The sequence below is a fragment of the Aspergillus puulaauensis genome, chromosome 6 (genome assembly GCF_016861865.1).
Source record: "Aspergillus puulaauensis MK2 DNA, chromosome 6, nearly complete sequence".
NCBI lineage: Eukaryota > Fungi > Ascomycota > Eurotiomycetes > Eurotiales > Aspergillaceae > Aspergillus > Aspergillus puulaauensis.
In genome coordinates this window covers 881,346-894,802 of record NC_054862.1, presented here as the reverse complement: position 1 = coordinate 894,802, position 13,457 = coordinate 881,346, and the positions used below count along the sequence as shown (strand labels likewise).

Below are 13,457 nucleotides of genomic sequence, written 5' to 3'. Positions count from 1 at the left end.
TGATACCCAAATATAGAGCTACAATGTCTACGGTCCGCTTAGCTCACCGCCTCGTGCGGCCATCAACATCACCTCTCTCATTCACGAGACTGGCGACCCGTTCATTCGGAAGCTCGGCAGTTCGTCCGCAGGACAGCAAGAATGAGAATGACCGAGTACACTCAACAGCGCCGCAGCACCGCGCAAACCAGACCGAGAAGCCGCTGAACCCCGTCGTCCCGAATACAACCTCAACCATGACCAAGGACTTCCCCAATGTCGGCAAGAGGCCATCGCCCCCGGAGCTTTTAAACTCGGTTGACCCGAACTACAAGCCTGTGGATACGTACCCTGGGAAGGTTGAGCACTTCACGGGTGGAAGACAGGAGCCGGGCACGCAAAAGCCGGAGCTTGGAGTTGGCGAGATGGAAGGCATTACGTTCAAGGTTGAGCCTCTCCGACGGACTGGGGAGGATGTTTCGACCATGAGAGCCCGGCTGCTTTGTCAGTAATCCCGCAGCTTTGACTGTGTGTAGTGTCTTGAGCGCAGGGCGCAAAGCTAACTTACTTGGCACTATATAGATCAGAGCCGAAAGCGAGGAATTCTCGAGTCCGACCTGCTTCTCTCTACGTTTGCCGACGTCTATCTGGCCGACATGAACAAAGAGCAGCTTCAAGAGTATGATCGATTCCTGGACGAGAACGACTGGGATATCTATTACTGGGCGACCCAGGACCCACCTGAGGAGAGGGATGCTGCGGCAGATGTGGCCGAGGACACACTGACCGACACATGGCATCGTACAGGCGCCAAGAGCGGCGAGTGGAAGCAGACTGTCGGTGCCTTTAAGGCTGCATACCGGCCAGTGCCGTCGCGGTGGGTAGAGTCAAATGTCTTGACACTACTCAGACAGCATGTGCGAGACAACAGTGCCACTGGTTTCCATGCGGCGAAAAACAAGAAGACCGGCGGACAAGGCCCGGGCCTGAACAGGATGCCTAACGTCCAGATCTTCAACAACTGAAAGTTTAATGCTTCAGAACCAGGTAGCGGTTGAGCCTGATATTTTGTACAATATCTTTTCTCGCCGGTTTGCGGAAGGACGTGTAAAATCTCGTTGATATAGAAGTACTTGTATAATTGAACATGACTTATTAACACGTCAAGTAGTACTTAATAATATGAGTACTCCATGCCCCGGGTTCGAACAGCAGATGTCTGCATTGTATGCATCCTCCTTGTATAAATAGTCACGTGACTCGCTTAGCTTTAGGGTTCGCGGCCCACACATTCAGCGGCAGCGGTAAGCTCGTTACGTTAGGGCTTCCCGTGTGGCTCTCTGCTCCTCCATCTTCGAAAGCTGTGATTTTATCCCCAGCGCAGAGTCTACGACAATTGCTCCGCCCGCGTTCATTCTCCTCTCACCTCTCGCGGCCCCCTTCCATCGTCCTCCCAGACTCCGATCATGGCTGAGCAGCTGGTCCTTCGCGGCACCCTTGAGGGTCACAATGGCTGGGTTACTTCCCTCGCTACCTCTCTGGAGAAGTAAGGGCACCTACCGATGATTTGCACATGGATGGACTGGGTATATGGATCTACATACGGCCTCGTGTGTGATCTCGTATATCTATTGAAGACATGTTTTCTGTTGGTTGAATATGGACAATGGTTCTGACTTGAAATCTTTTTTTTATAGCCCCAACATGCTGCTTTCTGGCAGTCGCGACAAGACTCTGATCATCTGGAACCTTACCCGCGACGAGCAGGCCTACGGTTACCCCAAGCGCTCTCTTGAGGGCCACTCCCACATCGTCTCCGACTGTGTATGTCTCCGACATCCATCCCAGAAAATACCCGAAACCCGAAGATTGCCATAGATCGAGGGGTTGGCGAAAAGCAAAGAAGCAGTGCAAATTTGGGATGAGGTTGGCTGATGCGTGTGTTTGGATATAGGTTATCTCCTCCGACGGTGCCTACGCTCTGTCCTCCTCTTGGGACAAGTCTCTCCGCCTGTGGGAGCTCTCCTCCGGTCAGACCACCCGGACATTCGTCGGCCACACCAACGATGTCCTCTCCGTTTCCTTCTCCGCCGACAACCGCCAGATCGTTTCCGGATCCCGTGACCGCACCATCAAGCTCTGGAACACCCTGGGAGACTGCAAGTACACCATCACCGACAAGGGCCACACCGAGTGGGTGTCCTGCGTGCGCTTCAGCCCCAACCCCCAGAACCCCGTCATCGTCTCCGCTGGCTGGGACAAGCTTGTCAAGGTACGTTTACGAAAATTTCTCCTCTACACAATTCGTTCAGTCCGTCCAAATGATGTTTGCATTTTTCTACGTATTTGCTACTTCAGAGCCTCTTCGGCCATGAGACAAAAAATCACCATATGCCTGATGGACACGCCAATTTTGGTTTTTGCTATTTGTTTTTTCGTCTTGATATTTATATCAATATCCAAGAGGGGCTGCAACTAACGAAATCAATAGGTCTGGGAGCTCGCTTCCTGCCGTCTCCAGACTGACCACATCGGTCACTCTGGCTACATCAACACCGTCACCATCTCCCCCGATGGCTCCCTCTGCGCCTCCGGTGGCAAGGACGGTGTCACCATGCTCTGGGATCTCAACGAGTCCAAGCACCTCTACTCCCTCCACGCCGGTGACGAGATCCACGCCCTTGTCTTCTCCCCCAACCGCTACTGGCTCTGCGCTGCTACCGCCAGCAGCATCACCATCTTCGACCTCGAGAAGAAGAGCAAGGTTGATGAGCTCAAGCCCGAGTACATCGAGAAGGGCAAGAAGAGCCGCGAGCCCGAGTGTGTCTCTCTCGCCTGGTCCGCTGATGGCCAGACTCTGTTCGCTGGTTACACTGACAACAAGATCCGCGCTTGGGGCGTCATGTCGAGGGCGTAGATTGGAGAGTTAGGGTAATGAGGCAAAATAAATGTGAGGACTAAGCGAGTGAGTTTTGAGAGAATGAAGAAGAACAAAGATAAAGCCTCTTAAAGCTTTTGTTTGATATCAAATTTTTTTATCATCTCCTTTTTTCTACCCCCTCCAAAAATTCGGGCAGGCATTATTGGTTGGGATTGTATGAGCCATGAGCAATGAAGCACCTCGCGGGTTCCCGTACCTAAGGTTACAAAGAACCTAGGGGTTTTCGAACATGTATACCTAGCTTACTTGATTCAACCCCCTCTTAAATCCGAAGTCTGGGTTCTCGTGATGGACGGCGTGCAATGTTCTAATACCATCTAAAAAAGGCATAAAAATTTCTTGAACTTCCGTTGTCGGGCTGGGTCGTGCCGCTGTCTCCAAATATATAAGGGTACCGTAGATTCGAAAAAAAAGGCAACGTAGTTGATCCATATCTTGAATTGTTTGTTCGGATGATTTATGTTGGCATATAATGCAATATAGAAAGACGGCCTAATACCGCTAGTGGTTTTTATGGTCGAACAGTATTTCGATAATTTATGCTCTTTGAATGTACCCGGAGATGATATATATTATTGTACAATGCCATAAAGTCTACACCAAACAGTCCCCTCGTTTATTTCCTGGACACCCTTTCCAAAGAAGTCTCCAACAGAGCAACCAGATCACCACTTTCGGGGTCATCGGCCGCCCGTTGAGCATAGTCTTTAGCACCATCCAGAGCCTGTCTATACCAATTCTTAGCCTCCTTCAGCTTCCCCTGCTGCTCCGCAAACTCGCCAAGACTATACTTCACGTGGACACAGGATACATAACAACCCTCGTCCTTCTCATCTTCAGGGATCCTCTTATTAATTTCGAGAGCCTTCGCCGCCCACTGCCTCGCATTGTCGATGGTCTGCGCGCGCGCAGCCTCTGGGTCTTCAACCCGGAATGGTAGTTGGGCTCGACCGCCCATTGCGGCAGCAACATCGCCTATAAGCATGACCTGCCTACATGTTGGGTTGGGTCCTTCTTCCTGGCGGAGGATTTCCAAAGCACGTAGGAAGAGGGGGATGGAAAGATCCGCCTTGTTGTCCGAGGTAAAGTAGGTCTGGGCTAGTTCGACAAGAGCAATCACAACATCTGTCCGGGTCAGCCAGGCGATTTTCTCATCATCACCACCGGCGCTGCCATTGACAGGGAGGCCCGACCCCTGGCGGTATGCAAGCTCCTTCAGGCTAAGTTCGACGGCCGACTCCTGAGCTGCCTCGGCCTTCTTGGGGTCTTGGATGAAATCACTGTCGTAGAGGTCTGCTATCTTTATACAGATACCAACGGCTTTCTTCATAGCCTTGTCGCGCTGCTGCTCATCGTATTCCTCGCGCCGTTTTATCTCCTCATATGTCTCAATAATTTGCTGGTTGTTGATCTCGAGTTTCGTTTGTACGGAATTCTCGGCCTTGCTCTTGTTAAGCTTTGCCTTCGCTGATTCCTCGGCCGACTTCTTGTGCTTTTCCTCGTTCTCCTTCTTTTCCGCCGCCGCTTTTCGCCCGGCATCAGCCCAAGCTAACAACTCCGCTTTTGTCCGCTCCAGTAAGTCAATCGCCGGTTTCGCCATCCCCGCCTGCTCTAGCATCTTTGCAACTTGCAGTTTAATCCCAACCACCTCATCCGAGTAAGGATGCATGCCGACTTCGAGTGCAGCCTTCAAAGCAGATTTGTAATACTTCAGCGCCTGCTGCGGGTCGAGGACTACATCCGTGTAGTATACCGCCTTGCGTAGCTCGTTTGCCACCGTCGGCGGGAACTTGTGGTACTGGGGCGCGTTGTGCATTACTTCTATGTAGGCGATATAGGCGAAGAACAACGTCGCACCAATGACCGACACGATGGCGAAGGGTAGGAGGACGGGGTTCTTGCGCCAGATTCCTTTCGACGCTTGTCGGAGGCCGAGTCTCGTGCGCTGGAAGTAGGAGAGGGATCGCGTTTGGTGGGAGGGGCTGAGGACATGGCGGGCGAGCGTGGAAGGTGAGGATCGGAATTGGTTGTATGGGATTGAAGCGTTTGATTTTGGTAGATGTTGTAGCGGGCGTGGGCGCGTTGAGAATGTAATGGTTCGTGAGGAGAGGGAGGTGGTGGGTGTTCGGATGAAGGCGCTGCCTGTGCGGCGAGCTGCTGCTGCACTGAGCATTATGGGGGTTTTAAGGCGTTATCTGCTGACGTATTCTGTCTCATAAAGGGGTCTTGTTTCTGAGAAGGCCGGATCTTGGTTTGCTCCGATATGTGTTTAATGTAGGATGGATGGTGTTGGCGAAAGAATTTATGAGAGCGGACCCGATTGGCGATGACGTCCAAGGCACCAGGAGCTCCGATCTACTGCCTACCACTCCTCCTCGGAATCACCTTATGCTTTGTTCATCATCTTTTATTTTTGTCTTCTAATTTTTACCCTGATTTAATTCGCCAATTAATTACAATTCGCATTTATTCATCATCGAGACCGTCAACCATGTGTGGCCGGTACGCCCTTGGCGTAGTATGTCCACCCAGTACTCCACAAGACCATCAATCTAACAAGACACAGCGCATGAACTTTGTCCGCCGTCGGATTCAAGAGCAAGGAATGCCAGTCGACGAAGCGCCGGAAGACGATGAGATAAGGGAGACATACAACTTCGCCCCTGGGAACATCGGCGCCATCTACCGCGCCGAGACCCCCAACTACAATGTTGAAGCTCAACACGACAAAGAGTTTGAGCCAACAGACACAACTGAGCCTGAATTACGGGAGAAGAATGCACGTATACAATATAAGCTCCAAGGCATGAAATGGGGCCTTGTTCCGTTCTGGACGAAGCGGCAGCCGGACTACGGCTCGCTCATGCGAACTATCAACTGCCGGGATGATTCACTGATCGAAGACCGTGGAATGTGGACATCTATGAAGCGGAAGAAGCGCTGTGTTGTTGTATGCCAGGGATACTACGAGTGGCTGAAGAGGGGTCCTGGAGGAAAGGAAAAGATCCCGCATTATACACGGCGCAAGGACGAGGACTTGATGTATCTTGCTGGGCTTTGGGACTGTGTTACGTATGAGGGTAAGCCCAATAATCGAGCTGTTACGTGTGCGTGTTTTTGATGAACTAAATGAGTGGAAGGCTCTGAGGATAAGCTCTATACTTTCACGGTCATCACGACGTCTGCTCGTCAGTCATTGAGCTGGCTGCATGATCGGATGCCGGTAATACTGGAGCCAAATAGCGAAGCCTGGAATGCCTGGCTAGACCCTACGCGGACGACCTGGTCGAAAGAACTACAGGGCGCCCTGAAGCCTTATGATGGCGATTTAGAGTGCTACCAGGTTGCGAAGGAGGTCGGCAAAGTTGGGAATAACTCTCCAGACTTTATAGTGCCTATTGACAGCAAGGAGAACAAGAACAACATTGCCAATTTCTTTGCGAATGCGAAGAAGAAGCAGGATGAGCCGATAAAGGAAGAAAACGAGGACCCGCCAGTAAAGACGGTGGGGTCTGTGTCAGGAGTCAAGAGGGAACATTCAGACGGAGCAGATATTGAGGCGGATGAAGACGTTAAGAAACAGAAAACACAGGCTTCACCTGCGCCATCACCAACGAAGTCTTCGGAAGCGGAGCCACCTGCGAAACAAAAGCAGATGCGTAGCGCGACGCATAATAAAAAAACGCCGAAGAAGCCGGGGCCAAAGAAGGCCAGTGCTGGAAGTCAGCATATAACTAATTTCTTCTCCAAATAGGAGATAGGTGTTTCACGATGCGACGATTTGATTTAGCCTGAGGATAGGAGTTTGGAGGATTCTGATTGCCAACTGTCCAGCAGGGCGAAGTATGATACATTTCACAATATTGTACAAGTACGGGTTCAACGACCTGGATTACAGTGATTCCTCCTCGCGTAGTCTCTGGACCAACTTGTCCCTCAGGAATGGGCTTAAGCCGAAGCTACATAATTGTTAGTTTTCTTAAAGCAGCAAACAGCATGGAGTGGATATGGCCGGGTGGGATACTTACAATCCATCCCGTGTGACAATTCGATAAGTTCCTGGTGTCGTCAGTATCGAAAGTAGATTGATCCTAGACGAATGCCATACCGCTCGCTTGATAATTTCCAGTACCACCCACAAACGCCCCGTCACCGTCGACTTCCAAGCTCCCAAAAATGTCCTCAGGCCTGTCCACATTAGCACCCTGCTAAAGCCATCCTCAAGGGGTAATCACCATGGAATTCGCCCATACTCAGGCGGCCGTCGCTCATCCGACAGATGTATCCACCCTCCTCTCCCAGCAGATCCAGCACCACCTTGTCCACTAGCCCCGCTGGTGAGGTCAACATCGCCGCGGCGCTTCCGAGGACGGGAACCAGGCATGAGGACACCGCCCGATGCGATATTAGCGCCAGATGTAGATGCCATCACCTGGGCTTGCGAAATTGCGTCGGGGTCCTCGTGTCCATATTTAGTCAAGACCTCTTGTAGAATCTCTAGGAACCTCGGGTTTTCACGAAAAGAGTCTGTCGTCGGGGGGAGTTTTGATGTAATTCCAATGGATAGATCAGGACTAGGCGGTTTGGATGGCAGGAGCGATAGAATGTGAGCCCCATTGCTTGGGAATACATACTGGGAAAAAGTATCAGCAAGAGTGGACGTTTGGGTTCTGAGCTACTCACGATATGAGGATGTCCATCTAATGTCGACAGAGATCGCACCTGGGCCCATCTGGGGACCTGGCGACAAAGGGGTCTGAAAGGTCTGATAGCCCACATCTTCTTTTAGTCGGATTTGTTCAATTGAATAGCGATTACATGGTAAATTAATGTCTTTTGGATCTCAACTATTTTTGATGACGTAGAGGCAAACAAGGCAAACTCATGTGACTCCACTGCTTTTTGCGGCTGTCTTTAGATGGAGCTGGCGATTGGTGGTTCATTATTCTACCTCAGTCCTCATCATTGCTATGGGACGAGCGAGATGGACTTCCTGATACAGTAGGAACTACCTTGTCCATGCCTCTGCATTCTCTTTGTTTCACCCTCGTGCTTGGACAACGTATCGGCTCTTAACTGAGGAACTTGGATGGTGTTTATTGGTCCCCGCTTCCGCGGTGCCTGACATGAGCTCCTTGAGCTGCTCCGGACTGAGTTTTTCGCTGTTTGCCTGACTTAAGTATCAAATTCGTTTGGTGAAAACTCTGAATACCGGGGCTTTTATATTCTAGCGCATGAAATCGAAACCATGGCGACACCATCTTCTAAACCGAACCCGGGAGCAACTCCTACACACCTTACCTCGTCGCCTCGTCCGCCGGGTGGCCCTATGAACCGAACGATATCCCTGAAATCACCATCAACGAGAACCCCGTCCGCTTCGGGACATGGCCATCTGAACCAGTCCGCGTCAACCCAGCAGTACGCGACTCCTATGGGGGTAACCGCAGACAACGATAATGCGATCTCGTTCAGCTCACCCTCCGCCCTGCTTCTCGGCGCCTATCCCGGGATTAGCCCGTCTCCTGCCGTTCATGATGCACTAGTTGGAACAGGGATACATGATAGCGACATCCAGGCGTTGGGAATGTCGGGTTTGAAGCTTGGGAATGCCCGGGATAATGATGAGGAGCGCAGGAGGCATATCAGCGAAGTCGTTCAGCTGCTGCGAGCGCGCGTGGCGGGTAGGGGAGTGTGTAGAGAGGGAATCGAGCGATTAAGCGACCTCGAGCGGTTTGAGTCGATTTGGCAAGACGATAATTTGAACATTGCTGGCAACTTCGTTGATCTAGAAATTGATTTTTACCGCGGCCAGAATGTGGTCAAGGATGTTAGCTTGAAATATGCTACTCCGGAGGCCACTGAAGGGGAAAGTCGTGAGGAGGCTACGGCTGTTTTGAAGCGCGACTTGATACAGATACCCGAAGACGGCCGGCGCGGTACTTGGAAGAGTCTGGACAACTTTCATAAAAACCTGCAATGGCTTGCCCGACATGATAAACTTAGCGAAGAGGTGAATTGCTTCCAGGCCATCGAAGGTCTCTACGAGAGCATGAAACGTTTATGGAGCGCGGAAGGCACCCAGCGCAAGTACTCCGGCGACAATGACCACCTCTGCAGCGGCAATGTGGGAAGGCCGAGCCTTCATAGAGGCGGTAGAATAGGTCTTTGGTTGGATTACTGGGTGTCCCGTGCCCGAGTCCTAGACGCGAAACTGCAGAGATCTTCCGACGCAATGGCGATAGACAACCCGTCTGAATACCCCGCCAATGAGGAATCGGACTATACCAATGGAGACTGGAGGATTGCAGTTGAGTGCGAGGAGGGTTACCCGTCTCTTCGCGTATCCAAGGACTGGATCGGGCCCGATGCTTTTACTGTGGTTCACAACGATGGCGAAGCGTCGTCGTCAACCAACCCGCCGGAATCAGATGTCACCGTAGTCAACTGGACTGATCCACCAGCGACTTTAACTGACAACCAAGGGTCTTCTGAGAATATGGATCTCGACTCTGGCATGTTGGGCTCGTCGTCTCCTAACCGTCGGTTTGTTGCTAGGCTGGAGCCACCCCTTGACATACCGTTCATGGTAGCGGACCAGGTCTACCGGCACCTGAATATAGAGATGCCGCAGGATTACAAAATGCTGACGTACGATGGGTTACTAGCCCCAGGCTGGTCCCCATTGTCAGCTGCGGGAGCACTCGGCCCAGAAGACCCTACTCAAATCGATCGGAGGAGAAGCAGAGTATCCGTGCCGTCGCTTGACGACGAGGGTAAACCGTGCACGAAGTGGCACAGTTACACGTTCCAACCATTTGAATCTGCGGGTGGAAGAACGTTAAGAGATATCCCGTTCTCTCACCCACGGCAACTCGCAGATATCCTTCCGGTAAGCCTAAGTCTCAGCCTGGTAGCCTGTTTAATTACTGATTTGTGATTTTTTAGACTTTTCGACAGTATGCCCTTCTAGCGAACATAATCCGCGGTAAATTCCCGCTGGCGTCAAAATCAGACGATCAAAATAATTCAGATGGAAAGGAATATAAGACGGAACGCAACGAGGATGTAACAATATTGAGCAATGAAAATCCCAACATGAAGAAGCTCAATACGTTGCTGGGCTTGAGTCAAGCAGATGGAGTTGACGCGGACGACCTCAAAGTGGACGTGACATTGCGGACCATTGGGCAAGCCCCGATGATTATGCTACTATTTACTGTGGATCATCCTTCATCCGCGGAGTCAAAACCTGAAGACGTTGTTCTCACCAAGGCTTCAATCAGTTTCGAAATTGGAATAAATGGACGTGTCTCTGTGGTGGACGTGACAGGATTGCTGGGCGACGAGAATAACACTCTCAACGACGCTAATGCAGACGGACAAACAACCGCGGGGTCGACCAACGAACTGCGAAGCAAGCTGGCGTATGTGCTTGAGACATCCCAAGACATTGGCGTCCTGGTGGAATGGGTCCTCCGATGGGCACGTCAGCAAAAGAGCCGCGGGTGAGGGTTTTCCGGGGTATCGCGCTTAAAATTGGGATTGGTTCGACGCACACCTGCAGGGCTGCGCCGGAGTGGAGAGACCTAACCCAACCAGCCTGTCGGTGAGCACCGGGTCAGAAGCGATCCTCCCGGTATCTCGGCCAGAAGGACAGGCCACACCAACACCGTTGCTTGTGATACGCTTAGGTCGCACGTGGGGGTTCGACTGTCGTCCTTGGGGTTTGGAGAGCACGTCCCAGGCCCAGAGTCCCGATTGATCCGCATAGCCGTCGGTTCCTGCATGACGTTAAGTCTGACAACGCCCCATAGTACATGATGGGAGGTATCAGGGCGGCCATAGAACCAGGGAACTTGAGCAGGATGTGCGTTGCCGGTATTTACTGTTGGAAACACAACATTGCGGCGATGAGAAACAGACGGAATGAGCAACCGCGGCAATAACCGTGGAATCCAGGATACTCCGAGATCATGATAGTTACATTGAGCAACGAAATTTAGATTCCACGATGAAATGTATCAAAACCAAAAAATTGTAGCTGGTGACCAGCCAATATGCCTCGGATGAGGTATTTGGCGACGAGGTATTTAGTAGATTGGCGAGTAATAGCTCTCGTATGTCGATACAGCAAGGGATACCGTTTCTCTTGCTGTGTGCTCAGTCCCATTACGTACCTACTTAATTAAAAAGCTGAAGAATTCGAGTTGATAAACAACGCATCAAAATTCCAGTCCTGCTCGACTCCAGGAGAAGAGCCCAACGCATGATCAGCTGCGCGAATTACTGTTCCTGAGGCGCAGCCTGACTGCCCTCGGTGTTTCTAGACTCGTCTCGGTCGGTCTGTGCAGCACCTGCTTGCATGCAGAGCATGATTTGTTTTGCTCCTTTTCTGCGGTATTTTCCCTCCCGCTGCCAACCAGTAGTGACTCCTGGGTAAGTTCCTGACAAGTTTAGCAGGCTCTACTTGCTCCTGTCGCGACAGGCGTGAGCTCGATCTATTTTTACGTGAGACCTTTGCCCCTGCCTGACTCTAAGGCCCACGGGTTTCCCCAGGGATTGCCTAAATGCGGCCTAGCGAGCTATTTTATTTTTGGTAGCAGGCAGTGAAAATTTGCAATTCCCATAATTACACCACCAACTTCTGTCGCCCTGCTGATTGTTGGAATTTTTAGCTGCACCGACCGACCGATAGCCTTAACCAGTAACCGATCACCCGGACTCGACGCCGACACTTGCACTTACACTTAGTGACTTCAAGATAGCATAATCGCTCTCGTAACCTCTCTCGAACCCTCCCTATGTTTCTTGTGGCGAGACCTCAAACCTTGCGTTTTTTACCTGCTGCTCCAGTACGCTCCGTGGTATTCATTGCCTTTCTTTAATCCAGTCCAGCTGAGTGCGTAAGTCGGTCCGGTTGCAGTCAGCGCGGTGTGTCATGGCGAGCGGCATTGGGCCAATCAGAGTACAATGATAAGGGATCGGGAGATCTGCCTATAGGAGCCGATTCATTATCTGAATGCAATTTCTCATTATCGCGCCCGACCATAGAGAGTCGGAGGTTTGTAATTGACGCTTCTCGTCGTCTTGTGATTCACTGATGATTGACCCTGATCTTCTGGTGATTTTCGCTTGTTCTTTACTGGTCTCTTGTAACGGAGAACTCTCGGCTTGCAGTGTCAATGATGAATTCACCGCAACTTGTTGGGAGTCTTGGGACTCCATCGGTGCCCGCGGGTGGGCTATGACCTTATCCGGATTAGTGTAGTGCGTCTTGGCGCGGTTTCATGCCAAGCGGGTTGGGTATCACCTTTAGTCTTGTATCAAACAGCGCCTGATATCAAGACTTCTTGATACTACTGGGATATAACAGGTGAAGCACGAGCTGCGACGGCCGTTGCGACCACAAACCGGATCCGCATGCTCGGTCGGTATGGGGAAGAGAAAAACACGGGGAAGCGGAAGCCTCACAGCCAGTTGAATTCAAGCTGATTCCTGATTCTCCCGACTTTGTCTTTGTCGCTATTTGCTGCGAGGATCCTTGGATCGAGGCTTTTCAGATCGACCCGATTACTCGTTGTATCCTGTTGCCAGTTGCCACTATGATAATATGATTCTCAGAAGCCCAAACTCTCGTTCTCCCGTAAGGATGAGGGAGTGGTCCGGTCTCGGGGCACTTCCAGCGGCGGCGTCTCTCGCGTTTGGATTTCCAGGACGCGAACGGATTCGCCACGCCCCACTCTGTTTCGAGCTGCTCTCGATGATTCGGGGAAGTCTCCGGCAACATCCATGGCAGATATCATCTTTAGTCACTGCAAGTGGCTGGGCCGTGGTATCTGCTTTACGCGAGGCCGTGTAACTTTCACTGGGTTTCGCGTCAATGGATCCGATATCTTTTTCATGTTGCGTCGAGTTAGTATGACTAGTGCAGGCTGCGGGATATGCTTTCTTTTTTGAATGAATGATTTCAATATCCTCGACGAGTGTCATATTCCATCGGCAAGCGCGCTACCAGTCTCCTACGACTTATCGGTTTTATGGCGGGGTGGAGGGGCTGCCTGATAAGTTGATATTGCTATCGCGCAGCCAAGACTGACTGGGCATCTATACACTGTCATTGTATTGGAGTCTCTCCAACGATAAGCCACAGGTGCAGAATTGCAGTCGACATGTCATGTCGTTCAACGTTTTATTGGCAGTCTGGAACTCGGGCGTTGTCTGCCACTGGAAGCCAGTGATATCCCTGCCATATACTACCGCTAGTATACTCTAGGGCTCCCGACCTGCAGCTGATATGCAGGCTGGGAGCGACTGGTTTGAATAATACGGTTTACCAACAGCTTCGGCCTCATTATCTCTGTCCTCTCAGCGGCTAAACGAACCGGATAACATCCTTTGCGCAATGGTCAGCAGACGGGCTGTGACTCCGGGGGATTGATTGAGGATCTCTCGGGTCTCTGGATTTGATCACCGTTGCGTGGGGAGGGATCTGGGGAAGACCAGTTCGAATGAAATCGTGGTGATTAATATTTCT

At 51.3% G+C, this 13,457-nt stretch overlaps 7 protein-coding genes across 7 annotated transcripts; 4 read left to right on the top strand and 3 right to left on the bottom strand.

Annotated features, from left to right (window-relative positions):
- Positions 1-23: 23 nt before the first annotated feature.
- EMI5 (succinate dehydrogenase assembly factor 2) lies at positions 24-1,004 on the top strand (the record flags this gene model as incomplete). Its single annotated transcript, XM_041693615.1, has 2 exons — positions 24-483; positions 562-1,004. The coding sequence occupies 2 exons, from the start codon at positions 24-26 to the stop codon at positions 1,002-1,004; spliced, it is 903 nt and encodes a 300-aa protein (XP_041559527.1).
- Positions 1,005-1,445: 441 nt separating this feature from the next.
- cpcB (40S ribosomal protein RACK1) lies at positions 1,446-2,896 on the top strand (the record flags this gene model as incomplete). Its single annotated transcript, XM_041693614.1, has 4 exons — positions 1,446-1,525; positions 1,677-1,803; positions 1,934-2,251; positions 2,471-2,896. 4 exons carry the CDS (start codon positions 1,446-1,448, stop codon positions 2,894-2,896), a joined length of 951 nt encoding a protein of 316 aa, XP_041559526.1.
- A 640-nt stretch (positions 2,897-3,536) lies between these two features.
- On the bottom strand, positions 3,537-5,093 carry APUU_60379S (TPR domain protein; the record flags this gene model as incomplete). The annotated part of the gene is made up of 1 exon (XM_041693612.1): positions 3,537-5,093. The coding sequence occupies one exon, from the start codon at positions 5,091-5,093 to the stop codon at positions 3,537-3,539; it is 1,557 nt and encodes a 518-aa protein (XP_041559525.1).
- A 318-nt stretch (positions 5,094-5,411) lies between these two features.
- On the top strand, positions 5,412-6,674 carry APUU_60378A (SOS response-associated peptidase; the record flags this gene model as incomplete). Its single annotated transcript, XM_041693611.1, has 3 exons — positions 5,412-5,438; positions 5,487-6,000; positions 6,061-6,674. 3 exons carry the CDS (start codon positions 5,412-5,414, stop codon positions 6,672-6,674), a joined length of 1,155 nt encoding a protein of 384 aa, XP_041559524.1.
- Positions 6,675-6,812: 138 nt separating this feature from the next.
- Positions 6,813-7,699, bottom strand: APUU_60377S (uncharacterized protein; the record flags this gene model as incomplete). The annotated part of the gene is made up of 5 exons (XM_041693610.1): positions 6,813-6,879; positions 6,949-6,979; positions 7,029-7,108; positions 7,156-7,553; positions 7,604-7,699. 5 exons carry the CDS (start codon positions 7,697-7,699, stop codon positions 6,813-6,815), a joined length of 672 nt encoding a protein of 223 aa, XP_041559523.1.
- Positions 7,700-8,168: 469 nt separating this feature from the next.
- On the top strand, positions 8,169-10,432 carry APUU_60376A (RNA polymerase II mediator complex middle subunit MED1; the record flags this gene model as incomplete). The annotated part of the gene is made up of 2 exons (XM_041693609.1): positions 8,169-9,812; positions 9,869-10,432. The coding sequence occupies 2 exons, from the start codon at positions 8,169-8,171 to the stop codon at positions 10,430-10,432; spliced, it is 2,208 nt and encodes a 735-aa protein (XP_041559522.1).
- A 2,091-nt stretch (positions 10,433-12,523) lies between these two features.
- On the bottom strand, positions 12,524-12,913 carry APUU_60375S (uncharacterized protein; the record flags this gene model as incomplete). The annotated part of the gene is made up of 1 exon (XM_041693608.1): positions 12,524-12,913. The coding sequence occupies one exon, from the start codon at positions 12,911-12,913 to the stop codon at positions 12,524-12,526; it is 390 nt and encodes a 129-aa protein (XP_041559521.1).
- Positions 12,914-13,457: the final 544 nt, after the last annotated feature.